Source organism: Sapajus apella, unplaced genomic scaffold (assembly GCF_009761245.1).
Source record: "Sapajus apella isolate SASKATOON/1434 unplaced genomic scaffold, GSC_monkey_1.0 scaffold10, whole genome shotgun sequence".
Taxonomy (NCBI): Eukaryota; Metazoa; Chordata; class Mammalia; order Primates; family Cebidae; genus Sapajus; species Sapajus apella.
In genome coordinates this window covers 17,208,779-17,236,673 of record NW_022436950.1, presented here as the reverse complement: position 1 = coordinate 17,236,673, position 27,895 = coordinate 17,208,779, and the positions used below count along the sequence as shown (strand labels likewise).

Genomic DNA, 27,895 nt, shown 5'->3' with positions numbered 1-27,895 from the left:
TTAACCTTTTAGTCAAAGAAAAGCATCGTAGGTGGAGGCTGAACCCATCACTGTTGTTGCAGTTGTCTAACAGCTGAGACAGGTGTTCTGGTGATGGTACTGTGCTGCTTAGTTACTCTGTTCACATTATTTCTTCATTGTATTCATGCCATGCCATATTTTTTACTGTTAAGTATATATGTGTGAACAAGCTTAAGAAAATGATTGCTTATTAGTAGCATATCAATTCAGAGCCAAGGATGATCGTGATGCCAAACAACCAGATTGTTCACTGGGTGGCTAAGATAGTAACAGTTTTGCTTTCTGATGGCTCAATGTACACAAACTTTGTTTCATGCACAAAATTATTTAAAATATTGTGAAATTGCCTTCAGTCCACATGTATAAGGAGTATAGGAAACATAAATAAATTGTTTACACTTGGGTCCCATCCCCAAGATATCGCATTATATATATGCAAATATTTCAAAATTCATAAAAACAAAATCCCAAATCCAAAATACTTCTGGTCCTAAGCATTTTGGATAAGGGATATTCAGTGTGTATTAACAACGACCAGCATACAAGCTAGACATGGTGGCTTACACTTAGTCCCAGCTACTCAGGAGCCTGAGGTGGGAGGATCACTTGAGTCTGAAAGTTCAAGGCTGTAGTGAGCTATGATTGTGCCACTGCACTCCAGCCTGGGTAACAGAGTGAGACTTCATCTCTAAAGAAAAAGATGGCCAGAATACAATTTTTTTAAATGCTAGATATGCAAAGAGGCAGGAAAATGTGCCATAACCAGGATAGAAAGAGTTAGCAAAGTTCTTCTGTCTTCACATCCTCAATGGCAATGACCAGATGTAGAATTTAACAGACAAGGATGTAAAAATAGCCACTATAAATATACCTTGGATGTAAAAGACACATATAACAAGAAATCAAAATGGGGAATATTAATGTAGTAATGGGAATTCTAAAAATTAATATCAAATTTGAAATGAAAAAGTTATATTTTCAGGAAATAGTAGATGGAATTAACAGTAGATTGAAAATTGCAGAGGAAAAGATCAATGCACTTGAATAGAAAACAATAAAACCTATCTGTATTAGTCTGCTAGTAATACATAGCAAAATACCACAGACTTGGTGGCTTAAACAAGACAAATTTATTTTGACAGTTCTGGAGCTGGAAGTCCAAGATCAAGGTGTCAGCAGGGTTAGTTTCCTCTGAGACCTCTAATTCCAGATGATCACCCTCTTCCAACTCTTCATGTGGGTGTCCCCTGTGTGTATACCCTTGGTATCCTTTCTCTTCTCATAGAGATATCAGGCAGAATGGATAACTCTGATATTCTTACTTTATTTTATTTTAATCATAGGCTGTTCAACTGTCATGATATTCTCATTTTAACTCAGTCACCTCTTTAAGATCTTATTTCAAAACGTGATTACACACTGAGGTACTAAGGGCTGTGAATTCAAAATATGAATTTAGGGTAGGGGCACAATTTAGCCCATAACACTACCTAAGCTGAAGAAAAAAGGGGAAAAAAGCTGGAAAAAAAAAAGGAAAAGAAAAGCATCTTAGTGACTTGTGGCAAATATTAAGCATTCTAATATACATGGAAAGTCCCAGAGTGAGAGGATTCAAATTTTGGGACAGAAAATATTTGGAGAATAAATGACTAGAACTTTTGCCAATTTGATGAAAGCTCAGAAAACCCAAGCAGGGAAAGTCCAAAGAAAACCACACCTAGATACATGTTAGCCAAATTACTGAGTCTTAAAAGCAGCCAAAGCAAAAAGGTTTTACAACCAGGGAAATAAACGTAAGAATAACCACAGGCTTCTTAGCAGAAAAAAAATGGAGGCCTAAACATAAGAAGATGACATCTTAAAAAATATTAAAAGGAAAAATCTCTGTCAACTCAAAATTTTATATCCATCTAAAATACATTGTAAAATGAAAGGAAAATAAAGGCCTTTTCAGGTAAATGAAAGCTGAGACAATTTATCTCAATAGGCCTACATTGTAAGTTTTTCAGGCTTAAGGGAAATTCTACAAGGAGGAAAGTTGAATCTTCACAAAGGAATGAAAAACACAGATGATGACATATATGTAGGTAAATTAAAATAAGCTTTAATTCTGGTAGAACAAATCCCTTTATTCCTTCCCCTCCCCATCATTCCTCCTCTCTTCTTCCTTCTGGCTTTTTTCCCACCAGTTTTAGGATCAGCTTATGTGATAGACACAGATTTGCCTTGCATAGACCTCCTTCAAGGAAGAATTTGCTGGCAGCCTGAAAGGGGTGCAGTCAGAGACAGCCCCCAAATGTCACTTTCTTTAAGATCAGCCTCAGCTTCAGAGAACCACCTCCACTGAGACTCAGCCTTTCCAGGGGCAGTCTGTGTCTGGTGGTTCAGTGGGGTATGGGACATTTTGGCCTGAAGTAGAATGCTCTAAAGGGCAGTACTTGTCTCAGAGCTCCCCACAGAGTCGGTTGAAACTTGTCCAGGCTGCATCATAGTTTAACATCTTCCTCTGTCCAATTCTGCTTCCACCCTGTTCCTTTCACACCTTCCTAGTTGATATGGTTTGGATCTGTGTCCCCACTCAAATCTCATGTCAAATTGTAATCCCCAGTGTTGTAGGTGGGGCCTGGTGAGAGGAGATTGGATCATGGGGGTGGATTTTCCCCTTAGTACTGTGTCATGATAGTGAGTGAGTTCTCTTGAGATCTGGTTAAAAGTGTGTGGCACCTCCTCCTGCACTCTCTCTTGCTCCTACTCCTGCCATGTAAGACGTGCCTGCCCCCATTTCTGCCATGATTGTGTTAAGTTTTCTGACACCTCCTCAGAAGCCAAGCAGATGCCAGCATCAGGCTTCCTGTACAACCTGCAGAACCATGAGCCAGTTAAATCTCTTTTCTTTATAAATTACCCAGTCTCGGGTATTTCTTTATAGCAATGTGAAAACTGACTACTAGTAAACATCGAGCACCTCAAACTCCATCTCAATGTCTACTTTTGGAGTATACAACCTATCAAGTCCCTTAAAAAAACTTATTAGAATTTTCATAGCAAATGAATTGATAGTATAGAACAAGTTAAAAGTGACATGTTTTAACACCAAGTTTTCATATTTATCCATATGACATAATTCTTCATTTACATCTTCTTTAATATCTTACAATTAAGTTTTCCCATTTCTCATTAAAGGTCTTGCACACATTTTGTTAGATTTTTTTCTTCTAGGTAGCTAGGAGAAAATATTTTTGACTGCATTTGCATATGCACACACATATGTATGTTTAAAATAAGTTTTCTATATGTTGTAAGTTTGTGAAACTGGCTTTTCTGTATTGATGATATGTACTTTCTTATTCATACACAGGACAGAAAGCTATTTTCATACCCTGACCGCCAAACAGAAGGATTAAGCTTCACTCTGATTGGACCAACTGGGATCACATACCCATTCCAAAATGAATGACTGAAGTTGGGAAAATGCCTCATGTTGATTGGTTGGACCAGGGTTATATAGTGCACTGATCTCCGTAGCAACAGACATAGAATTATGCAGCTATTGGAGGCCAGTCAAGAGCCACCAGTATCACATGGCTAAGAAACTAAGGTTTGATTAGGAAACACGAGTGGAGGATTTTTTGCTCAGGAGGGGCCCCATCATGTCCTCTACCCTCAAAAACACTTCTGTTGCTGTAGGATCCTGTATACCCCAGCTTCACCGAAACACTTGATGATTCAGTAGAGCAGCAGCAGCGGCAATCTCAACAGCACTTTAGAATATCACCAAGGTTACAAAGTCCAAGGCATCTGATTGGTTATAAAAAGATTTCTCTTATCCCTCAATAATTAACCATTTCATTTAGGAATAAAGAAAATAGAATGCTTTTATCATTCAGCAAATTTTTGGATGAATTCTTTATGTTTAACTCAATTTACATTCGAGAGAAAAAAGACAAGCTTTGTTTCTGCCAGACATTCTGTTTTGTTATATTATTCTATTTCCACAGTATTCAGTGGTTTTATTAACCCCATTTTGTAGATGAGACAGCTAAGTCTCAGAATAATGATGTGGATTCTTGCCCCAGGTAATACGGCTCCTAACATATTGTGCTTCAAAATCGAGTATCTAGTGATCCTAAGTCACATAACACAGTCAGGTGAATTGGATCTTACTGTCTTAAAACAAATAGTCCCTGTTACAGTGAGCTATTCTGAGGATAGACATGGTTGCTATGTATACAGTATCATTTGCATTATCTGATTATCAGGTCTTACATTTCCATGAGCGTTTTCTTTCACTGCCACATTGACAATGTTGTGTTCTTTTTTTACGATGTTCCCAGTAAGTAGAAAAGTAGTACAAGATATTTTAATTTTGTCAAATAGGGGTCTGACAGCCAATATACAGTCGTTTATTATTACAACTGTGTCTCAAGACACCTCATTGCAGTTATTTTGCAATGTATTTTTAGCTTCATACATACGGTCCTGTGTCAGCCCATTTGTTACCTTAAGAGCCAAACACTCATGTGTATTTTTGGCAACATGATTACGCTGCTTCCTTTATCTGCAGAAGCCCATCTCTTTGCCAATTACAGGATCCATTAGTTGACCAGCTGCCATGTGAGCTCTGCTCCTGACATTAGATGTGTTTTTCTCCTTATGATAGTTTTTAGAGGAGGAGCTAGCCTTTCTGGAGCAACACAAGTTTTGCCAAACAATATACCTGAGGTAAATGATTTTGCTTGTATAATCTTTATTATCTAATTAAAGTTGGCACGATAAAGCTTTTTAAAAAAATCTTGGGATTAACATATTCAGACCTGAATTGTTTGAGGAAAAAAAAAAAGATCAGAATCTGTTTTAATGGGAAGTGTTATATAAGCCAAGCACATAATTATTTTGTTACAAAATATTCCACTTAAGCCAGGTAGATGGTGCACTCCTATAGTTCCAGCTAATCGAGAAGCTAAGGCAGTAGGATTGCTGGAGTCCAGAAGCTTGAGTCCAACCTGAGCAAGGTAGACAGACTCATTTCTAAAAAAAATTTCTTTAAAATATTTAATTAGTACATAAAAACCTACTCTAGTTCTTAAGATCATAACTGATTTTATCTTCCTTTTAAAAAAGCCAATATATGTAATTTAGTGATTATGCTAGTGTTGAATAACAATATTTTCTGTAAATTAATACTTAGAAAAGTGTTATTGGAGCCATATTTCATAACTCAGCTTACTAATTAGAAGAATGTTAGAACTATTGGCTGGAACAAAATGTGTTGATATTTTAATCTCATCCTCATACAGCCTGTCAATGGCCACTGTTTACTAAGTGCCTACTGTGACCCAGGTACTAGTCTATGCTGGCATTTTATAAATATTATCTCTAATAATCACAGCAACTAAAAAGTTAAGAAAAGTTACTATTAGACTATTTGACAGATGAGAAAACTGAGATTTGAAAAGGCTAAGTTACTTGCTATAACATATAACTTTAATCCATTATTAACTACTATCAACTCATAAGTAGCCTAAATGTTTTTAAAAATATCATGTACCTTAGGACAAAAAGAACAACTTTTCTTCTTTAAGCAGCTATTGGTGAAAAGTCCCATTTAACTCCCTTATCTAATAATCATCTGTAAAATTATTGGGAAGGCCAACATTATGGGCCGGACTGGTGAGTAACTTTTTGCATGAAGTGAGGAAGGCAGGATCAAAGGGGTCTGTTTTGAAGGGATGTCTAGTTGGATGGTCTGGTCTATTCTCCTCCCCAGTTGGTTTCCAACATCCTTCAGGATGTGAGGCTGTCTCTGCACATTTAACAAACCTGCTCTGGTCTGTTAAGACATTCTCATAGTCTTGTTTAAAGGCCATTTTAATCCCAGGATCTACGAAAACCATGCCATGGAATCCTGAATCCCTCTTAGAGAAGATAAAGGGGGGAAAAAAGGAAAACAGGATTCAATTCAATGCTGAATTGTTCAGCACCAGCTAAATAAAAAGCACTGCTTTAAGGGTAGAAAGTTGAAAAGAGAAATCAACATAGATCCTGTCATCCATGAATAATCTGTGGGAGTATATGGGTAGATATGGTAACGACTATAACAGCCAAACTGATCTAAGATGGTGTGATGTGGGAGATAAAGGAGGTAGACATTAATTATAAGTGGGAGACCAAATAAACTGTAATTGAGGAAGTAGGATCTGAAGACCCATTGGCGGCTGGCAAAGCCCTGACCAGTGAGCTCAGGGAAGGATACGACAGACAGAAGACAAAATGCATTGCACAGAGAAAAACAGAAACAGAAAATGGTGTGAGTCAAAGTCAGGGAGTGATGTAAAGGGAAGAAGCTATCCCAGAGATTAGGGGAAGGCACAATAACAAGATGACTCCATCAGGGTCTGACAACAAGACTCTAGGGCAGAACAAATTAGTTTTTTGACCAAGGCATGTTCACTGGTTGATGCTAGGGATTCAGTAGTCCAAATAACTTCCAACTTTAATATAGTAAAGTCAGGCATTAATTAAAGCTTGAGGAAACCCTAGAGATCATCTTGTCTAACCCTTCCCTATCCGTGTGTGTGTGTGTGTGTGTGTGTGTGTGTTTCTGAGTGTGTGTATAATTGATCCTTGAACAAACAGGTTTGAACTGAATGGATCCACTTGTATGTGGATTTTCTTCTGCCTCTGCCCCTTCAAGACAGCAACACCTACTGCTTTTCTTTTTCTTTCTCCTTAGCCTACTCAATGTGAAGACAACAAGGATGGAGACCTTTATAATGAACCACTTTCACTTAATGACTAATCAATGTATTTTCTCTTTCTTATCATTATCTTCATAGTTTCTTTTCTCTAGCTTACATTATTATAAGAATACTGTATATAATACATGTAACATAAAAAATAGGTGTGAAGCATCTCTTATGTTATTTAGAAGGCTTCCAGTCAACAGTAGGCTGTTAGTAGTTAAGTTTAATGCAGTTAAATGTTATATGTGGATTTTTTTCCTATGTGGGTGTCATTATCCCTTACCCCTGTGTTGTTGGAGTGTTACCTACATACATAATATGCAACCACTGTAATTTTAAGAAGTTAATGTGACAATGACTACACTGGAATGGGACCAGCATTCATGCCTCCTCGAATTCTTAGGAATAAATTTATACAGTACGGTAGACTACAATAATTCCCTAGAAGACTGTGTCTGATGTATGATAGGCAAAGTCTTGTCTGAAATTCAGACACTTCCTTCTGTGTGAGAATTATCCCCCATTCTGGGGTTAGGAATTCAGTGGCAGACTCCTTGATTCTAGAGACCATCAAAAGATTGACCAGGGGGCTCTGGCCACTGGAGCTCTTTGGAAATGTCCTGGGATATATGGTGGCAATTACTATTTTCAAGACATATTTTAAGATTTAAAAAAGTGTAAAAGAATGTGCCCCTAAGTGTGTCACTTTGTGATTGATATACAGGGAATATATATGCTTTACCTTTGACTTCTCCAAAATAGATGATCCTGAAAAAGCGAATAAAAGAGGAAATATGTATTAGTCTATTCTCACGCTGCTAATAAAGACATACCCGAGTGCTGAGTACCAGCTCAGCCAGGATACCCCCACCCAGGGAGTGCTGAAAGAAATGAGAGGCAAACACCCAGATAAAACAGCACAGTGAGTCTATCTGGGGGGCTAGCAGCCTGTCAAGCTAAGAGTCTCAGGGCTGACAGCTTTCCAGGCTGAAGGCCCCTAGCAGACTCTGATCCATGTATTTTTTTTTCTCTGAACAGGTGACTGTTATTAACAAACAGGTGTTCTGTTCTTTCCCATAACTCAAAAATATACCAAGTAGGCAGCTGTTACCTGCTCACCACTGATTACTGACAAACTAAAATGTATTTTCCATGAGGGAGCCATAGGGGCAGGGTAAACTTAATATTTCTCAACACCCAAGACTAGGTAATTTATAAAGATAAAGAGGTTTAATGGACTCACATGGCAGGGAGATCTCACAGTCATGGCAGAAGGTAAAGGCACATCTTACATGGCAGACAAGAAAGAATAAGATTCAAGCAAAAGGGGTTTTCCCTTATAAAACCATAAGATCTTATGAGACTTACTCACTATCATGAGAACAGTATGGGGGAAACCACCCATGATTCAATTATCTCCCACCAGGTCCCTCCCAAAACTCATGGGAATTATGGGAGCTGCAATTCAAGATGAGATTTGGGTGGGGACACAGTCAAACCTTAACAAAAAGGGTGCTTAAAACATGCCTCTACAACCCCATAGACCCAGCCTTTAGCTGACCACTGGTATGGCAGCTGTTTCCTTGGGTTGTAAGGTCTGTCATGTGTATCACTGCACAGATACTCACCTCTTACTGAGTTAAAAACAACAGTGAAGAAAAGGAGAGAGAAGTATGAATAATGGTTTTTAATGAGTTGTATGGTCCTTTAGAAAGACAAGGTGCACTTTTCACTACTGCTTACTATTTCCTGCCCACTTGCACTTCCTTACATAAGGCCAATTGTAAAAATTTCTCAGGAATAAAATTTGATTACCCTGGGGTAAAGAGGGAAAAAAATGATTCTAGGTAAGATAAACATTTATGTGTATGACACATGAGGGATGTAACAAACATGGGTGGCCCAAAACAGAAGCTACTTGTATTGGTTAATTTTATATGTCAACTTGACTAGGCCACCAGGTGCTCAAATATTCCATCAAACATTATTCTGGGGCAGGTGCAGTGGCATACAAAAGCAGTCCCAGCTACCTGGGAAGCCGAGGCAGGAGAATCACTTAAGCCCAGGAGTTTGAGGCTGTAGTGCGCTATGATGTGCAATGGTAGTGCCTGTGAATGGCCTCTCTACTCCACCCTGAGCAACATAGTGAGACTGTACCTCTAAAATTAATTAAAATTGTAAAAAAAAAAAAATCCACATTATTCTAGGTGTTTCTCTGTGGGTGTTTTTTTGGATGAGACTAACATTTAAATTGGTAGATTGAATAAAGTGATTACCCTCCCTAAGATGAGTAGACCTCATCAAATCAGTTGAAGGCCTGAGTAGAACAAAAGGGCTGACTCTTCCCCAAGTAAGAGAATTTTTTTCTGCCTTGAAACTGGAACATCAGCTTTTTCCTGTCTTTGGACTCAAGCTGAAACATCACCTCTTCCTGGGCCTCAAGCACACTGGCCTTCAGACTGGAACTGCATCATTGGCTCTCCTGATCCTTGGGCCCTTGGACTTGTACTGGTGCCACACCATTGGCTCTCCTGGTCTCTGGTTTACCAATGCACCCTGCAGAGCTTGGGACTAACCAGCCTCCACGATTGCATGAACCAATTAATCTTCACAATCTATTGCTTCTGTTTCTCTGAAGAACCTTGACCAATACCCTACTCTAGGTATTTGAAGTAGCAAGAGGGTTAGTACAGGGATTAGAAGCTCATTACCCATTGGAAAGACTGGGAGGAATGTAAACTACGGAATCAGCTGACATTTAGGTAATCAGAAAATAAAGGAATCACAGGATCCTGTGGTAATTCACAGAAAGTGGGTGCTCCACAGGAAGTGGGTGCTCCACAGCTGCTGGCTAGAAGCTGCTGGCCAAGCCCCATGTCTGTCATATGCTGAGGTTCCCATGCAAGGCTGTCCATGCTGCCAGAGCAAAACAGCTTCTGGTTTTTCTCTTACCTTCAAGTATCACCCAGCATCTCCCAGGGAGGAATCTAGGCTGGAACTCTGCCAATAAGAGTGAGTTTGAGAAATGCAGTTTTTAGGCCTTCACCGCCTGTAATAATTGGAAGAGCTTGGAAGAGTCACAAATAAAACATCAGTGATTAAAAATGTTTTATTCTACTCTTTCCCCTCTTCTTGCTATTGCTCTTGACTAGTCTTAGAAAAAAAAAAAAAAAAGGCTGGGGTCCAAAGTAGTGAGTTAAGGCAATTGATTGTTCATAGTCAGTTGCAGATTTAACTCCTTGTTCTATTCTTTCCCTTCTTCTCACCACTACACTTGACTAGTCTTAAAAAACATATAAAGTAAATAAAGTAAAATAAAAACCAATTGATAGGATGAAATCTCATTGACCTGAACAACAACAACAAGATTTATTCCTTTGTAAGGCACAGCAAGGGCACACCATTTAACTGTGATGGCAGCAGCAGGTGGTGTGGGGACTCCTGCCTGTTGACTGTGTGAGGTGATGCCTGGAACCCAGCACTGTAATTCAGTAGCAAACCCAAGTTCTCCTAGAGTCCATAAGGCATCATCAGGCTTCCTGGTTCTCAGGCCTTTGGACTGGGAGATGTTCACTGTCTCTATGTATGTCAGTGACATTTGAACAGATTCAGCGATACTTTTCCCTGACACAAAATGAAGTGTAACCAAGTATAAAAAAGGAAATGGAAAATTGAAGCCAGACAAGGGAGAAGATTTTGCATTCACTAAAAAGTGGGACAAGCTCCTGGTTCTTAGGAAATTAATAGCTTACTTCTGTCAAAGCAGTCAGTAAACCAACTAAAAGAACTCTCCAACATGGAGAGGATATGGTCAACAAATCCATATACCAATTAATACACGTAGACAAACAGTGTTTATCACGATTAACAAATTCAGTTCATGATGAGGCTGTGGATTTATAAACTCCATAAGTGTTTATTAACCAGGCAATACACTGGTATTTTAATATGGCATCATTCAACAATAAAACACAGTGTAAAAGCTCTAAATATTCAGGCCTCTAGAACGTGTAGGTAACAAATGGAAATTAGAAATCAGAGTGTGTCTGATATTCCTGTTGGTCTCCTGCTACAACTTCGCTGTTCATCATGAAGGCTCTCCTTCATTGCGTGCTGACCACAGAAGTTAGCGATAAGGAAGGCTTTATGGCACACAAACACAGCAGTTAATTTCACCTAACAGAGTGGCTCCAACTATGAATTAGCCTAATGATGCAGGGGAAACCATCTCCACAATGGTGCAGATAGGAAAAATTTGGAGATCTGGAGAAATTCCTATTACAGTTAAAGTAAGGAAGAAAGAAGTATCCCATTAACTTCCTAAAATGACCCTACAAGAAAAGTATCTTAATTGTACAGATAGTTAAACTGGGGCACCGAGATGGAAAGAGAAATGTCCAAGGACAAGGAGACCTGGATTTGAATCCTGAGTGTGCCTAAACTCAAACCCATTCCACCAGCTGATTTTGCCTCTCAACATTATTAGTAATACAAAGGGCATTATTAGCAATAAAAAGAAGACTGTTATTAGCAATGAGAAGGGACCATGCACAAAATCATAAACTAGTATTCTGTTAATTATTCTTCTGAGTAAATAAGTATTTGTTATTATTGCAAGACAACATACCTTATTAAAATTTCCAGTAAACTTACTGACTCCCCTTGAGAGAAACTGCTGCAAATGTCAAGATGGGTAAAATTTAAACACACAGAAGGAAATTCAGTTACAGGATTGTTTGCTAAAAAACACTAATTATACTAAGAAAGGCAAGAAGATTTGGAGACCAGACATGTGACTAAATTAGATGATACAGTTGCCTCTGCAATCTCTTCCACTGCATTCTAGATTCTAGGGGAAGGACTGCTGATTTCTTTTTGGATTGAATGTTGAGACTCTTCTGATATGGTTTGGCTGTGTACCCACCCAAATTTTGAATTGTAATTCCCATAATCCCCACATGTTGTGAGAGAGGGAAACGGTGGGAGATAATTGAGTCATGGGGGTGGTTTCCTCCATACTGTTCTCATGGTAGTGAATAAGTCTCACAAGATCTGATGGTTTTATAAGTGGAAACTCCTTTCACTTGGTTCTCATTCTCTCTTGTCTGCTGCCATATAAGATGTGCCTTTCACCTTCCACCGTGATTATGAAGGCTGCCCAGCCATGTGGAACTATGAGTCCATTAAACCTCTTTTTCTTTACAAATTACCCATGATGTTCCATAGATCTCTTGACCATATTCCTTCTGTCTAGCTGAAATTTTGTATCTTTTTACCAACACCTCTCCCAACACCCTAAGGCCCTAGTAACCACCATTTTACTCTCTGCCTCCATGAGTTCAACTTTTTCAGGTTCCACGTATAAATGAGATCATACAGTATTTGTCTTTCTGTGTCTGGCTTATTTCACTTAATGTCCAGATTCACTTATGCTGTCACAAATTACAGGATTTTCTTCTTAAGGCTGATATACCTCATTGTGTGTTGCATACCACATTTTTTTACCCGTTCATACACAATAAAGACTTGGGTTGATTCCATATCTTGGCTGTTGTTAATAATGCTGTAATAAACATGGAAGTGCAGATATCTCCTTGATACATCATTGTAATTTCCTTTGGATACATTGGTATATACCCATTTTTTGGATTTCTGGATCATATGGTTGTTCTAGTTTAATTTTTTTGAGGAACGTCCATACTATTTTCCATAATGGCTATGCTAATTTACCTTCCCACCTAGGAAGTCACCTGATTTTTAAAGGCTGGTAATTAATTGTATTTTTTAAGATGATGATGTGGGCCAGCCTCTTCTTTAGATGCTGGTTCCTGTGTATTGATAGTATTCACATTTGTTTGCAGACTCTGCTAAATTAATGCTGATGTCTCAACCAAAGCCATGGTGTAGTCTGCAGGTCATTCTGGTTCTGAGAGTCTATATTGGCAGGCATGATGGTCGGGGCCTTTGTACAGAGTAGGCGTTGCAGGCCTATGTGCACAGGCCACTTACAAGATTGATCATCTGCCCACTGCAGACAGACGTTTTAGTTGGATGGACCTTGCTTAATCTGCCTCCGGATGTTAGAGAGCCTTGAGACCCAGGGGGGTTATAGCATGTTCCCAGCACCTCACACTGCTCCCCTCCCTACCCAGGGACCTTCTTACCACCATAAAATGACTTAGTAGATAATTTGGTTGGAAACAAAACCAAAAAAAAAAAAAAATTCTGTTGTTTATCAGGCGAGCTTAGCAGAGATATTGTTAACTTTGTAAGAAAGATATTCTTGGGATACCTGCTGGCTCACAGCCACCTTTAAATGATTGTGATCTCTCAGCATAATTACAATCTCTTTTGTGTAAGCATTTGAGAAACCTGCTTCTCTCACTAACCAAGCCTGACCAGTTAGGACAGTTTTAAAAGAAAAACAAATCTTTTAAATCACTAAAGCGATACGTGTCTGTGAAAATTCAAACAAATGCCACGTCAAAAATTAGAGTCAAAAGTTAGAAGTCTCCGTTGGCTCCTGTTCCATACCTCTTCCTACAGGTAGCTGGTGTTAGCCAGTGACTGTTTTTCCCCTAGATCTTTTGCTATTCTTTTGCATGTGCATGCACACACACACACACAGACACACACATACAGACACACATACACACGCACAAATGTGTATTTTAAATATTTTAGACATAAATAGCAACAAAGCTATATATGTGCTGCATTATTCTGGGACTTACTTTGTTTATTAGACAATGTATTTTGGGGGTGACTATCTGTGAAGTTTTCCAATCAACTTTTAGGTTTTAGGTTATTCATGAAGTTGAATATATGTATAAAGTACAACCAAAAGGGCTTCACTTAGATTTGGAAGCTTATCCAGAGCTACATGAGGCTTTAAAATTTTTGGATAACTAAGTGCTACAGCTGTATCCAGATCTATATAATAAACATGGTCTTGGAAAGTACTGTTAACTGAATTGTAAACTGAATGATGTTATAAAAAATGTCCAGGAAGCTGACTATTGGGAAGGATCCTACAGTGATATCTTTAAAAAAAAAAAAAAAAAAAAAAAAAAACTTTTATGTATTTACTTTGAGATTTAAAAACAGAAAGTAGAGTTGTCTTGAATATCTTTTTATGACCCATTCATTAAATCTTTAGTATGAATAAAGAATCTGATATACATGTGGCACATATATACCATGAAATACTATGCAGCCATAAAAAAGGATGAGTTCATGTCCTCTGCAGGGACATGGATGAAGCTGGAAACCATCATTCTCAGTAAACTAACACAGGAACAAAAAACCAAACACCACATGTTCTCACTCATAAGTGGTTGTTGAACAATGAGAACACATGGACACAGGGAGGGGAACATCACACACCGGGGGCCTGTTGGGGAGTGGAAGAGCTAGGGGAGGGAGAACAGGGGGGTGGAGGGATTGGGGAGGAATAACATTAGGAGAAATACCTAATGTAGGTAACGGGTGGATGGATGCAGTAAACCACCATGGCATGTATATACCTATGTAACACTCCTACATGATCTGCACATGTACCCCAGAACTTAAAATGTAATTAAAGTATAATTTAAAAAAGAAAGATATATATTTTTCATTAAAGAGAAGAAAGGGATTCACCCTTAACAACAGAAGATGAATGCCATGCTTTATATTTCAAAATTCCAGTGACCCAGATAGTTCATGGAGCTGAGGCTATGACCAATTCATTATCAAATGTGTGCCTCTAATCTGATAAAGCTACTAATCTTCAAGTATTTATGTAACACAGATGCAAAGATATGATTTCGTGTTTTTTTTTTTAAAAATTGTCAGTTACCAAATTCATATACAGGAGTTTGCAAATTTTGAAAAGGCTGTGTATCAAAAGTTTGCTTGGCTTTCAAAATGCATTGCCCAAATAAAGTGGCTAGATTTCCAGCAAAGTACAGGAAGCATTCCGATGTATACACGAGGTGAAACAGCATCAGTAGATCACTGAGTTCCAGAATCTCTTAGGAACCCCAGATCCTGCAGTCCTCTGCAACATTCCCAGGCCCTGACACAGGTAGGAATTGGTAGTTTCCATGGCAGCAGCAAGCAAACTCAGCAGAGAGGTGGGTGGGGCTTTGGTGATCTAGTGACTGTGAAGCAAAGGTAGGAAGCAGCTCGGGTTTCAGTCCTAGAACCTCTCTTTCCATTTCTACCAATTTCTGGCTGTCTGAGTTCACCCTCTCCTAGCAACAAATAACAGAAATAAGGGATTTGTTAACAAGTGAGTTGTCTGGAGGGCTACTGCTGGCTGTGGAGTGTTTTTCTCTTTTTCCATGGCAACTCTCATCGTCTTGGAAAAGCTTGATTCAATCCTGGACACCTCTTCAGCTCATGAGAGAGAACTATCAGTAGAGTTACTGCAAAAGTCAGACCTGGTCCTGTCTGCATACCTGCTTAAAAACTCCCGGTCCTCGTGGACTGGATTCTGCTTAGGTTCTGGGGCTTCAGGTTAGAGTTATCATCATGCTTTCACAGCATCTACATTTCAGGTAAAAGAAACTCATGATTCAGATGACGAATTAAACATTCAGCCTCTGAATACAATATGATTTAGTGAACAACATGTGCATCTAGAAAGCACATTGGGTTTGGGGTCTAAAGATCAGTATCTGCAGCCAGAAAGTGTGAGCATGAATGCTGGTTCTCCCCTTAGTTGGAAATGCCTTTAGAATTCATTTAGCTTCTTTGAGTCTCAGGCTCCTTATCTATAAAATTGAGGGTGGGTAGGGCCAGGCGCGGTGGCTCACGCCTGTAATTCTAGCACTTTGGGAGGCCGAGGCGGGTGGATCACAAGGTCAAGAGATCGAGACCATCCTGGTCAACATGGTGAAACCCCGTCTCTACTAAAAATACAAAAAAAAATTAGCTGGGCATGGTGGTGCGTGCCTGTAATCCCAGCTACTCAGGAGGCTGAGGCAGGAGAATTGCCTGAACCCAGGAGGCGGAGGTTGCGGTGAGCCGAGATCGCGCCATTGCACTCCAGCCTGGGTAACAAGAGTGAAACTCCGTCTCAAAAAAAAAAAAAAAAAATTGACGGTGGGGAGTATCAGTCCCAACTACCTCAAGGGGTTAGTGTGAAGATTTGTACACATAAGAGGGTAAATGTGTGAAAATGCTTTGGAAACTAAAGCTCTATGTGAACCTTGCTCTCATTCAGGTCTCCAAGGGTCTAAGATTACCTCCCCAGACAGGTCTAATAGGTGAGTTTTGGGTTCCCTGAGCTACCCCAAAGCAGGAAAAACCTTTCAGTGGCTGGGACCAGGGAACAGAGAGCTGTCTTTCAGGGGCTGTTTGCTCACCTTTGACTTCTCTTTATGGCTGCTTTAATTTTCTCTCATTAGCACATCACAGAGTTATCTGCCTTACAGTGTGTTCTCCAGGTTTCAAATTTTCTTCTCTTTAGTTCAGCAGATACTGATTGGGATCTCTGAATCCAAATTCCCAAAGAGAGATCATGTGATTAGCCCAAATTTGATCAGGTGTCCAGCCTAACGCCAATTAGCTCTGGGTCATCTGGCTCAAACGTGGTGGTCAATCTCCTCTCCCATTCCCTACTCCTCCAACAGATAGACAAGGGTGGAAGAGGAAGGAACTTCTCTCATGAAGTATTGTGAGATGGTAGATGGTGGGCCCCACAAAACGTACCTAATACATTTTGTAGCTTGAGGAGAAATCACCCCACGTCTCCAAGCCTCGGTTTTCTCCTCCATAAAATGGGGATTAAAACCACTTGCCTACCAGGGCTGTTGTAGAATTTAAATGTAATAATTTGAAAATAAGTCATAAAGTCCAAAAGTTCCAAAAAATGTGAGGCCTTACTCTCAGCTAGAGCAACATTCACTAAGTATTTATTTGGCACTTACTATGCATGAAGAATACTTTTTAATACAAAAATGAAAAGTAAAGATAAAACCCAGGAATAGTGTGTAGTTTAGTAATAAAGATTACTGGTTTTGGAGTCACACAGATTTGGGTTCAATTGTTGCAACCACTTATCAGTTGTGTGGCTTTGGCCAAGATTTCTATCTCTGAGCTTCAGTTTCCTCACCTGTAAAGTGAAAGCATGACTCTTTTTGAGACGGAGTCTTGCTCTGTCACCAGGCTGGAGTGCAGTGGTGCAATCTCTGCTAACTGCAATCTCCACCTCCTGGGTTCAAGAGATTCCCCTCCCTGCCTCAGCCTCCCAAGTAGCTTGGACTACAGGTGTGCACCACCTTGTCAGGATAATTTTTTGTAATTTAGTAGAGACGGGGTTTCACCATGTTGGCCAGGATGGTCTGGATCTCCTAACCTCATGATCCACCTGCTCGGCCTTCTAAAGTGCTGGGATTACAGGCGTGAGCCACTTCACCTGGCTGAGAGTTTTACCCTTAATTACAGCCTCTGTAGCCCTACTTGGTCGTATACTCTGTACACGTTTTCCAGGGTCAACCCTGGCACTCAACCCTCTCCAGCCAGGCTTCCCAGTGGTTGCTTCAGTCTGCGGAGCTTGTGCTTGCCTCAAGTTCTGAACAATGGTGGTTCCCTCTGTCTGGAATGCTCTTTCTCCTGGTCTTGACAGGGTGGGCTCCTTCATTTATTTTTCAGGACTCTGCATAAATATCTCCTCCTCTGAGGTAACCATCTTACCTACAAATATGTTCCCTCCACCCCACCCACCTGTGATGCTATTTTCTGATATCAAGTGTTTTAAACCTTTGATATTTGACAAACTTTCCAAATCAAATTATAAATTATGTCTTTTTCTTATCTAATTTTTCTTGGCTACAAGTCTTCAAAACAATGTTTTTAATTTTTTTTCCTCTTTTTCTTTTTCCTGTTTTTCCTAATTTGGAGTCACTGAAAACTAAGCTGTGCTTTCATAAAGCCCTGTAATCCAAGGCTAGGCAACTTCAACCTCAGAAGAAAGTAACAGCCTATTTACATACATAAGCCACTTTCACACCTGCCTACTGATGTATGGGCTTCAGAGTAATGTGGCTTATATCGATTTTCCAGGATTGTCCTTTTGTTTATTGTTGCTTTTCTCCCTTTCTTCCCCTATTTCTCTTCGTAGGACATAAGACTTCACAACCTTCTGAAAATGAGCTTTCCTAATAGCTTGGGACTTACCCCTCTAGAAAGAAACCATCCTAGCCATGAGACATCAGACAAAACGTGAGACCAGAGATTCATTTTCTTCTAAAATGCTTTCTCTAAAAGATTTTTAAAAAGAAAATCAGGGAAATGTGAAAGGAAAATATCTTGGAGCTCCAAAATCACTAAGCTAAAGAGAGGAGTCAAGCTGGAATCTGCTTAGGGCAAGCCTGCTTCCCATCCTATTCAAAGTCATCACTGAGATAAATGCATATCTGATTGCCCCCTTTGAAGAGGCTAAGCAGAAACTCAAAATAATGCAAGCATTTGTCTCTTATCTACCTATGTCCTGGAAGCACCCTCCCCACCTTAAGTTGCTTCACCTTTCCAAACCAAACCAGTGTTCATCTTATATTTATTGTTTGATGTCTCATGTCTCCCTAAAATGTATAAAACCAAACTGTGCTCTGACCACCTTGGGCACATGCTGTCAGAACCACATGTCCTCAACCTCAGCAAAATAAACTTTTTAAACTGATACCTGTCTCTGATTTGGGGGGTTCACAAGATCATTTGAATCCTAATCCAATGACTAGCACCTTTGGAAGAAGAAGGAAAGTTAGACACGAAGTGCCATACAGGGAGAACGCCATGTGATAACAGAGGAAGATACTGGAGTGGTACTGCCACAGGCCACAGAATGCCAAGGCTTGCTGGCAGCCACCAGAAGCTGGGAGAGAGGTGTGCAGTGACTCTGCCAACACCTTGATTTTGGACTTCCGACCTCCAGAACTTTGAGGGTTCTGTTAACACATTTCTGTTGTTTTAAGCCACTCAGTATATGATCATTTGTAACTATAATCCAAGAAAATGATAAAACTTAGTCAATGCAAATTAACATAATCTGTATTAATAATTAAGCTCTTGCTGCAATAACCTAACTTCCAGTGGTGAATGAGGCAAGAAGTCACCCCATAACTACTTTTCCTGCAGGGAGCTTCTCTATAGCCTTGCCACAGAACCATCCACTCAGTCCTGGGTTGGAGCAGGTTTTACGGACCAGTTTGGTCTCTCTCTCTCTCTGTAGCTCCCAAAGATACTCCAGGATGAGCACCAACTCTGGCACCTTGGTAAACACTGAGCTGGGGCTTCTTGACTTTAATAGGGTGAACATGATATTCAAGCTGGGAGATTAGGGAGCTAATATTTTCCCTGCAACTGACTGGGATAAGTCAGTGTTCTTACCCAGAATAGACCCGGACAGTTCTCTCCAACTCTGTGAAAAGAGATGGCCAGCCTCATTGGTAATAAGAGACGTGCAAAGTAAAACTACCATGAGATACGATATGTAGCCTAACAGATTGACAAAGATTAAAAAATTTGGTTATACTTTGTAGCCAACGATGTAGAGAAATAGACAATTTTATTGACTGAAAAGGAAGTGGGTACATCACTCTCTAGAGGTCCATTAAGCCGTATCTAACAATTACAAATGCACAGGCCTTTTGATCCAACAATTCCATCACTAGGAGTCTATGGTATGGAAGTGCAGGTGGGAACAATGGTTATTTATTGCAGCACCATCTATAGTATCATTGTTTGAAAACAACCTAAAGTATTCATTACTAGAGGACTGGTAAAATAAATTACAACACATAGAATGTTCTGCAGTTAAAAAAAAAAAGAATGAATGAGGTCTTTTTTATACTGATGTGGAATAATCTCTAAGTATATCATAATGGACAAAGCAAGACAGAGAACAGCATGTAACATTGGCTACCATTTGTATGAAAAAGAAAAAGAATGGAAAAGTCAGTAGATTCATACTTGCTTCAGTATGCAATTCAGTGAAATTTCTTCCACCTGAAAAAGTCCTATGAAATCTAAATTATGGGGGCCTATAACGAATATCCACATCTCCAGCATTTCCCGGCTTCCAGACACCATTCATCCAATAGCAAACTTCCCAACTAATTTTCTGGAAACCCTGCTTTTCTCATGTCTTTTATTTGCTTACCAAAGTTTTTTGGTTTTTGTTTGTGTTTTTGTTTTCTGAGACAGAGTCTTGCTCTGTTGCCCAGGCTGGAGTACAGTGATGTGATCTCCGCTCACTGCAACCCCCACCTCCCGGGTTCAAGCGATTCTCCTGCCTCAGCGTTCCGAGTAGCTGGGATTACAGGCACCCACCAACATGCTCGGCTAATTTTTATATTTTTAGTAGAAACGGGGTTTCATCCTGTTGGCCAGGCTAGTCCTGAACTCCTGACCTCAAGTGATCCACGCGCCTCAGCCTCCCAAAGTGCTGGTATTACAGATATGAGCCACTGCCTGTCAAAGATTTCTCATTGCCTCATACTATAAATCCCATAACCTGACATTCAGGACTTACTGCTGGGAAGACGCAATTTATCTTTCCCACATTATATTCCATTACTCAAACACAGAAACTCTCTATCCAACCAAAATCATTTGCTCACTGATCCCAGACACTAAACACTTTTATTTTATTGAGGAGCTTTGACAAGAGTGAGCATAAAATACTGTCAAATGGCTTTTCTACATCTATCAAAAAGATGATGTAAGGCTGCTGTGACACAGTGACACAAACTGGGTAGTTAAAAACAATTGAAATGTATTGTTTCACAGTTTTGGAGGCCAGATATCAAGAGCCATGCTCCCTCTGAAACCTGTAGGGATATCTTTCCTAGCCTCTTCTGGCTTCTGGTGATTTGCTGGCAATCCCTGACATTCCTTGGTTTTCAGCTGTATAACTCCAGTCTCCACCTTAATCGTCACGTGGTGGTCTCCCTGTGTGTCTCTGACCTCACTTGGTCATCTAAGCGAGAAAGTGCCTGAGTCATAATAGATCAGGGGTCCACTCTGTTATATGTTGAGTGTCCCTTATCCAAAATGCTGGGGGCTACAAATGTTTCAGACTTCATATTTTTTCAGATTTTGAAATATTTGTATTTGATTGACCAGTACAGGATCTCTAATCTGAAAGTCCAAAATCTGAAATGCTCCAATGAGTATTTTCTTTGAGTGTCATGTCAGTGTTCAAACAGTATTAATTTTGGATCATGTTTGAATTTTGGATTTTCAGATTTATGATATTCAACCCGTACATTATGACCTGTTCTTGACTAATTATATTTGTGGTGACCCTCTCTCAAAATAAGATTACATCCTGAGATATTAGGAATTAGGATTTCAACATATATTTTTTAGGACAGGGAACACAACTCAGTCAATAACAGATTATATGATTTTTCTCTTTAGCTCCCCGAATAGGATAGATAATATGAATGGATTTCTAATAACCTATTTGCATTACTAGAATAAATCTCACTTTTTTATTAAAAAGTATTGTTTTTTAAATGAGCTGCTGGAGTCTGACTGTTGATATTTTAAGATATCTGAATGATTTTCACAAGTGAGAGTATTCTATTTTCTTTTGATACTATTTCAGGTTTCAAGATAAATATAATTGCTTCATAAAAGAAATTTTGAAAAATGTCTTTATCTATGATCTGGAATAGGTTAATTAGCATTGTGATTAACCGTTTTTCAAATGATGGATAGAATGTTTTTGTGAAGCCAGCTAGGCCTGGTGCTTTCCATAGAGGAGTCTTTTAACCCCTTTCTCTACCTGTTTTATGATAATTAGTCTGGTTAGATTTTATTTTCTAGGATTAATTTTAGTAAGTTGTGTTTTCTTTAAAAAAATCTATTTCTTCTATTTTTTAAACTTATTTTCATAGTGGTGTACGAAATTAGAATTTTTCCTCTGCTTTTAATGGTTATTTTTCCTTCAACATTTTGTGCTTTTGTTTTTCCTCTTTTTCTTTCTTTATTAGATTAGCTAATGGCTTGTCATTTTGTTGCATTTTTTCCAAGAACTCTATTTTGCATTTAGTAGTTTCATTGTTTTATTCTTTCCTAATTTAAGAATTTATACTTTCTTTAAAAATATCTGGAATTTTGTCAATTTTTGAGGTAAATCTGATTCTGGATTTGGGAATTACAGCTTTGATACATGTAGTTTTTTACTAGAAATTAGTCATCTGGTGCCCCATTTTTTTCCTTTTAGTATTGTTTTCATATTATTGCACGTGTTTTCTCTGTGTATGCACCTCAGATGGAAGTTCTTTGAGGCTAAGACTATGCATTGTATTTTTTAGGAACAGTAAGTATTGATATTATGGCTAGGAAGAACTTGTGGCATGCAGCTTCTGAAAGGGATCCCAACAATCCCTACCTCTTAGTACTCATATTCTTGTCTCACTCCCGTCCTTTAGTGTGGGCTAGATCTAGGGACTTGCTTCTGTGAAGTAGAATAAGACAAAAATATTGGAATGTTACCTCCAAGATTGGGCTATAAATGGCATCTACTTTGTCCGATTCAGACTCTCTCTGTATGTCTTGATTTTCTCATTTGCTTGTTTTGATGAAGTAAAGGGCTATATGATGAGCTATTCTATGAAGTGGCTGTATGATGAGCTATTCTATGAAATGGCCCATGCATTGAGGAAAAGGGAGTGGCCTCTGGCCTATAGTCTACAGCGAATTTAAGTCTACCAACCACCATCTGAGTGATTCTGGAAGCAAATCTGCCTCCAGTTGAGCCTTGAGATGATGTAGCTTAAACCAGCATCTTGACTGTGACCTTGAGAGAAACCTAGAGCCAGGGGACCCAACTGAAATACACCTAGATTCTTGCTCTGCAAAAACTTTGAGATAATAAATATTGTTGTTTTAAGCTACTACTTTTGTGTGATAATTTGTTATGCAGCAATAGACAATCAACACAGAAACCAAATTCTGTATACTTGTCTTGATCCAGGAAACATTGCCCAGTTGAAAACTGAACACTCTAGTTGTAATTGAAAGTAACCTGCTGTACAGAGAAATAACTAAATCAGAATTTAAAATACAATAATGCAATTTAAACCAAAATTTTCCATTTAAAATGAAAGGTATTTTAACACTTATAAAAACACTTTAATTTATTAAAGGTTACCAGTTGTCCCTGCCCTCATTTTTCTTTTTTCTTTTCTTTTTTTTTTTTTTTTTTTTGAGATAAGATTTCGCTCTGTTACCCAGGCTGAAGTGCAGTGGTGTGGTCATGGCTCACTACAGCCTCAACCTCTTGGCCTCAAGCAATCCTTCTGCCTCAGCCTCCTCAGTAGCTAGGGCTACAGGTTCATGCTACCATGCTTGGCTAACTTTTTTAAATTGTTTGTCGTGATGAAGTCTCCCTGTGATGCCCAGGCTGGTCTTGAACTCCTGGCCTCAAGGGATCCTTCCACTTCAGCCTCCCAACATGCTGGGATTACAAGCATGAGCTACCATGCCTGGCCAATTGCCTTTTGGAATAACTTGTTTTTAGTGTGGCTTCTTTTAAAAACTTGTATCTGCACATGACTATTTATAACATGCCAAGTGAATGACAGGCTGCCTAGATAAAATGTGTAGATTATGGTTGAATTATAACATGTATTTTTTACTGTATAGTATTTTAACCAACATTAGTTTCCTAACACTGGTGGAGACTGCTTGTTGTCTGCAAAAATTTCTGTCCTCCACTTCTTCCACGGTAATATAGTTTAAGCCGGACATAAGGTTACCCTGCTAGAGATAACATTTCCAAGTCTTTCTCACTGATGGAATGTCAATGGAAGTGATGTGTGAACTTCTGCCTCACTTGCTTAATAAGACATTGCTGCTCAGGACACTCTCTCTCTCTCTTCGCCCTTTCAGGAACTGAACCTCAGATGTGCCCTAACCCAGATTCAACCATGCAAATGAGGACAATGACCTAAGGCTCAGTTTCAGGGTATGGTGGAGCAATCAGATGAAAAGAACCTGAGTCACGGAGTAGGGCCAAGGAGCAGAGCTTCCTACCAACTTCAACTGCTTGCCTTAGAACCATCCTATGAAAGAGAAATACATGTCTGTATTTCTTAAGCCACTGTATTTTGGGGTCTCTTTGTGACCGTAGCTTAATCTTTATCTAAACTAATATTAATAATCCATCATCAATTCCTTTTAAATATGTCATTTTGTAATACACACACACACACACACACACACACACACACACACAATTGAGCAAAGTACAAATAACTGGATTTCTGCCCTGGAAAAAAAAAGTGGAGCGAAGGTGAAATGTGTTTCCCACAGGTATGACTAGTGTTCAATGATCAAAGAACTACAAGTTGTTTTTCTGGCATCAAAAAAAATTTTTTTTTTGCTTGACTTCAAGCTACCATTTAATATCGCTGCACCATTACAGCAGTCTTTCAGCTCTACCACTTCTCAAAGATGTTGGTTTTTGTTAGGTTGGTTGGGAAATTCATGTTCAGAATATAAGACTGGGCCTTAGAAAAAAAGGCTCTAGGGAAATGTACTTACTACTGCCCAGAAGTCTCCTTAGTCTTACTTGAGATGTTCAGAGCCAAATTCTCCTGAGGATTCCTTCCTAGATTGAATGGCTGCAGCACAATACACCTTGTTATCATGATCTCACTAGGCCTTATAGAGCTTATCTCAAGATTATTTTTACAAGAGCCTTACAAGAAAGACAAGAAGTGAGGATTATCGTTTCATTACAGAGATAAACCCACACATGCAGTAACTTACATCAGGTGGCATGGTGAGCCACTGAAAGCTGGAATCAGTAACTGATCCTCCATGGAGATAAAATGCTGTGTCTGCAAATACAATTCTTCAGCAATTATCTTAATGCTGGGTGTGCCATATTTTGCTTTTCCTTTTTCCTAATTGGGAGAAAGAAAAATTGAAGCACTAAATTTGGGAGACACGTGATGAAAGTGCCATTACAGGAAAACATATTTCTTTAACACATAAGCAGAATGGGTTCCCAACGATTGCAGCTCCATCTTCTAAAACCAAACCTGTAAATGAGCCAGCAGCATTGTGGAGAGAGGCTTCTAACTCCTGGGCTGGACATTTCTGAGTGTGATCCCGCCAGGCAAGACAGTAACACTGTGTGTCTTCTGTAAGTGGAGAATGGTGTTCCTGAAGAGCTACAGCACTCTCTCAGTCCCCTTTGACTTTGTTCTCCAGACAGGATTGAGAAGCAAGAAAAGTAGAAACTAGGGCATGAAGGGGGACCACATCATCCTGGAAAGTCACATCCCAAGGACATTCAGTCCTAAAAGGACAACTGAATAAATAAGGCAATAACAGATGTTCATTGATCATCATTTGTGCAACCAAATTCTTAGTAGGCTTTGCATGGACAATCAGTAAACATGCAGGCTTCTGTGGCAAACGGAAGACAGGGTTAAATTGCACTTTTGTTGCAGACTGATCACCTGGGCCTAATTTGGCTGCTGGCTCCTACGGGATCTCTGAGCCTAGGAGGGAAATTTAGGTGGGGGGAGGGAAAACCAAGGCCGGCCTGCAGGATGTTTCCTTTGTTGTCTTAGGCTGAGTGCTCTAAAGCAGGTGCAGGTGCAGTGAGATACCTAATCCTGTCCCCACTCCTCCAGCACTTCATTAGCTTCTTGTTTAAAGTCCCCCCAGATGGTCTGATGCGGTCTTCCTAGTGCCATTGCTTAAAAGAGAGGCAGAGCAAAAAGAAGTAGGAGAGAGTGGTAAGTATCTTTTTTCTCAACGCGGAAAACCCAGAAGGGAGTTTCCTCCCCGCCCACCTGAAAGTGTTCCCCAGTTGCCAAATCAAGGGCGGGGACAGCGACGCGGAGGATGTTGACTCAGGGCCCACTTTGAACCTCCTGGGTACTTGAGCAAAGTCGAGGGTGTTTGGACCTCTGGGGAGACGTTGCATCACGCAGTTTGGAAAGAACTTGGGAATTTTCCTTAGGGGGCTCGCTGTACTTACTGGGAACTAGTCTTGCAGGGACGTGGGAGTACGTGGGTGGCTGTGGGGAGCTGGCGTGTGAGGAAATCTGGCTTCACCTTGGGCTCAGAGTTGCAAGGAAAGTCACTATGGGATCAGCCTGCGCCGGAAAGGATGGACTCGCGCAGGTGCACGCGCGCTCGGCCGCTCCATTAGTGTCACAGGAGGAAGTGGGATGTTTGGGGGCGCCGCGAGAAGAGAGGCGCAGCTGGGACACCTGCAGTCCTCTGCCCGGTTACTGCCTGTCCTGGCCCCAGGGCCGCCCAGGTTCCCAACAGGGTTCCCTTGCCCGCCGGGATGGAGAGAAAGGGGACGCGCCTGGTGCAAGGTGGAGGCGGACACCTGGGCGGGCGCTAGGACCCGGGCGGCGCACCTGTTGGCTGGGACCCGGGGCCCCGCCTGCCGGGCCTCCGCCCCGGGTGCGGGACCGGCGGGGGCTAGGCGGGAGTGGCGGTGCCAGCGGAGGGCACCGGCCCGGCGTGGGGGCGGCGGCAGAGCGTGGCCCCGGGCTCACCATGGCCGAGCTGCTGCGGAGCCTGCAGGATTCCGAGCTCGTCGCCCGTTTCCAGCGCCGCTGCGGGCTCTTCCCCGCGCCGGATGAAGGCCCCCGGGAGAATGGCGCGGACCCCGCCGAACGCGCGGCGCGGGTCCCCGGGGTCGAGCATTTCCCCGCGGCCAACGGTGGCGGGGCCCCGGCCAAAGGGCTGCGCAGAGCCGCAGCGCCGCAGGTAACCGCGGGCAGGTGTTCGCCGGGGACGGGGAGGGGGCGGCTCGGCGACTCCGCCACGCGGGGCTGGCCGGGTGGAGAGGGCGCTGTCCCCGGCAGCGACCCGGCTCCCGGCCCTGCGAGCGGACTGGGAGGCCTGGGCTTCCAGTAAGCAGGATACAACCCCTGAACGCTGCCAGGGCCAACCCGGTCCACTGAGGTATCCGCAGACCCTGTCAATGCCGTGCATTTAGAGACTTCCCACTTTAAAAAGTAGTTAAATTCAGGTAGATGCCAGCAGATATGTAAGAGTTACGTAATGGAACAGAGGAGCGGGGATGTCCTTGGCACTTCCCCGGGGAGACGTTCTTAGACTACCCCCCTCCGTATTTTTGCATTTCCGCCCATCCTCCTTCCCGGATCCGCAGGAATGCGGGTGCTGCTGGGCTTGCCGCGCTCCTCACCAGCTCTGGGGACAGAACTTCGGGCTCAAACGGCTCCCAGAGAGATTTACAACCCTCTGGACTAGCCCCAGCGATGGTGTCCTAACAGCACCTCCCGCTCGCCCTCCCCCAGAGTCTGCCGGGGGTGGGGGGCGGTCCCTCCTGCCAGGTGGGTCTTCTATGGACTGACACCAGTGACTTCTAACAGATGCTTCTGGGAGGGAAGCCCGCCGCGCTCCCAACTAGGCGTTCAGAGCGTGGTTATACAACCCGCTGCGGCTTGGCAGGGACCAGCGTGTGTTGTCGTCGTCGCAGTGCACAGGGACTCCAGGCAAGAGGGAGCAGAGGGGCTGCACTTGGCTTCTGGGGATGCCTGTCTACAGGGGCACCGGCAGCGGCTGCCCCTTCCCTCGGCAAAGTCAAAAGTGTGGCACAGGAGAACAGAAGGAAGCAACCTATTAACAATTCCAACTCCTTGTACAAAAGCCACGTTTTGTTCTTCCTAGGAGGTTTCGGTGACAGAAAAGGGGCCTTTATTTATGTGTAAATTTCTAGATGTAACTGAGGAATTAAGAAGAACCTGGCTTCTGCGTGGAATGGATTATTCTAGGCATTGGATTCTAGAATGAGTTTGGGAGGATGAAGGTGGATGTGTGTTCCACTCCAGAGAAATCCCCCTCTGCGTTTTTTCTCCTTATTGTTCCCTTTATCCCATGTGACTTTCTAGTAACTTATTGATGAGTATGAGAACCCCCTCTTTTCTCTTGCCTTGTCTTAAAAAGAGGGCAGAGTAGGAGGGATAAGAAATTAGCCGGGTGTGGTGGCGCACACCTGTAGTCCCAGTTAGTCGGAAGGCTGAGGGAGGAGAATAGCTTGAACCGGGAGACAGAGGTTGCAGTGAGCTGAGATCGCACCGACAGAACCAGACTGTCTCAAAAAAAAAAAAAAAAAAAAAAAAAAAAAAAAA

The 27,895-nt window shown here is 41.2% G+C and overlaps 1 protein-coding gene and 1 long non-coding RNA gene across 4 annotated transcripts in view; one reads left to right on the top strand and one right to left on the bottom strand.

Annotated features, from left to right (window-relative positions):
• The window catches only part of SGPP2 (sphingosine-1-phosphate phosphatase 2), a 258,416-nt gene that overhangs the window by 89,611 nt on the left and 140,910 nt on the right, over positions 1-27,895 (top strand). Inside the window, exon 1 of one of the 3 annotated variants that reach the window (XM_032278041.1) lies at positions 26,204-26,507. The exons of the other annotated variants lie outside the window; for them this stretch is intronic. Within the exon in view, the coding sequence (XP_032133932.1) occupies positions 26,295-26,507 (213 nt within the window). The 5' untranslated portion in view covers positions 26,204-26,294. Of the gene's footprint in view, positions 1-26,203; positions 26,508-27,895 lie in introns of those variants that run through there. 3 annotated transcript variants of the gene reach the window in all.
• On the bottom strand, positions 6,613-23,924 carry LOC116551730. Its single transcript, XR_004269057.1, has 3 exons — positions 23,914-23,924; positions 19,954-19,958; positions 6,613-6,816 (listed from the first exon to the last, which is right to left on the bottom strand). It is a non-coding gene; the product is annotated as an uncharacterized LOC116551730 (long non-coding RNA).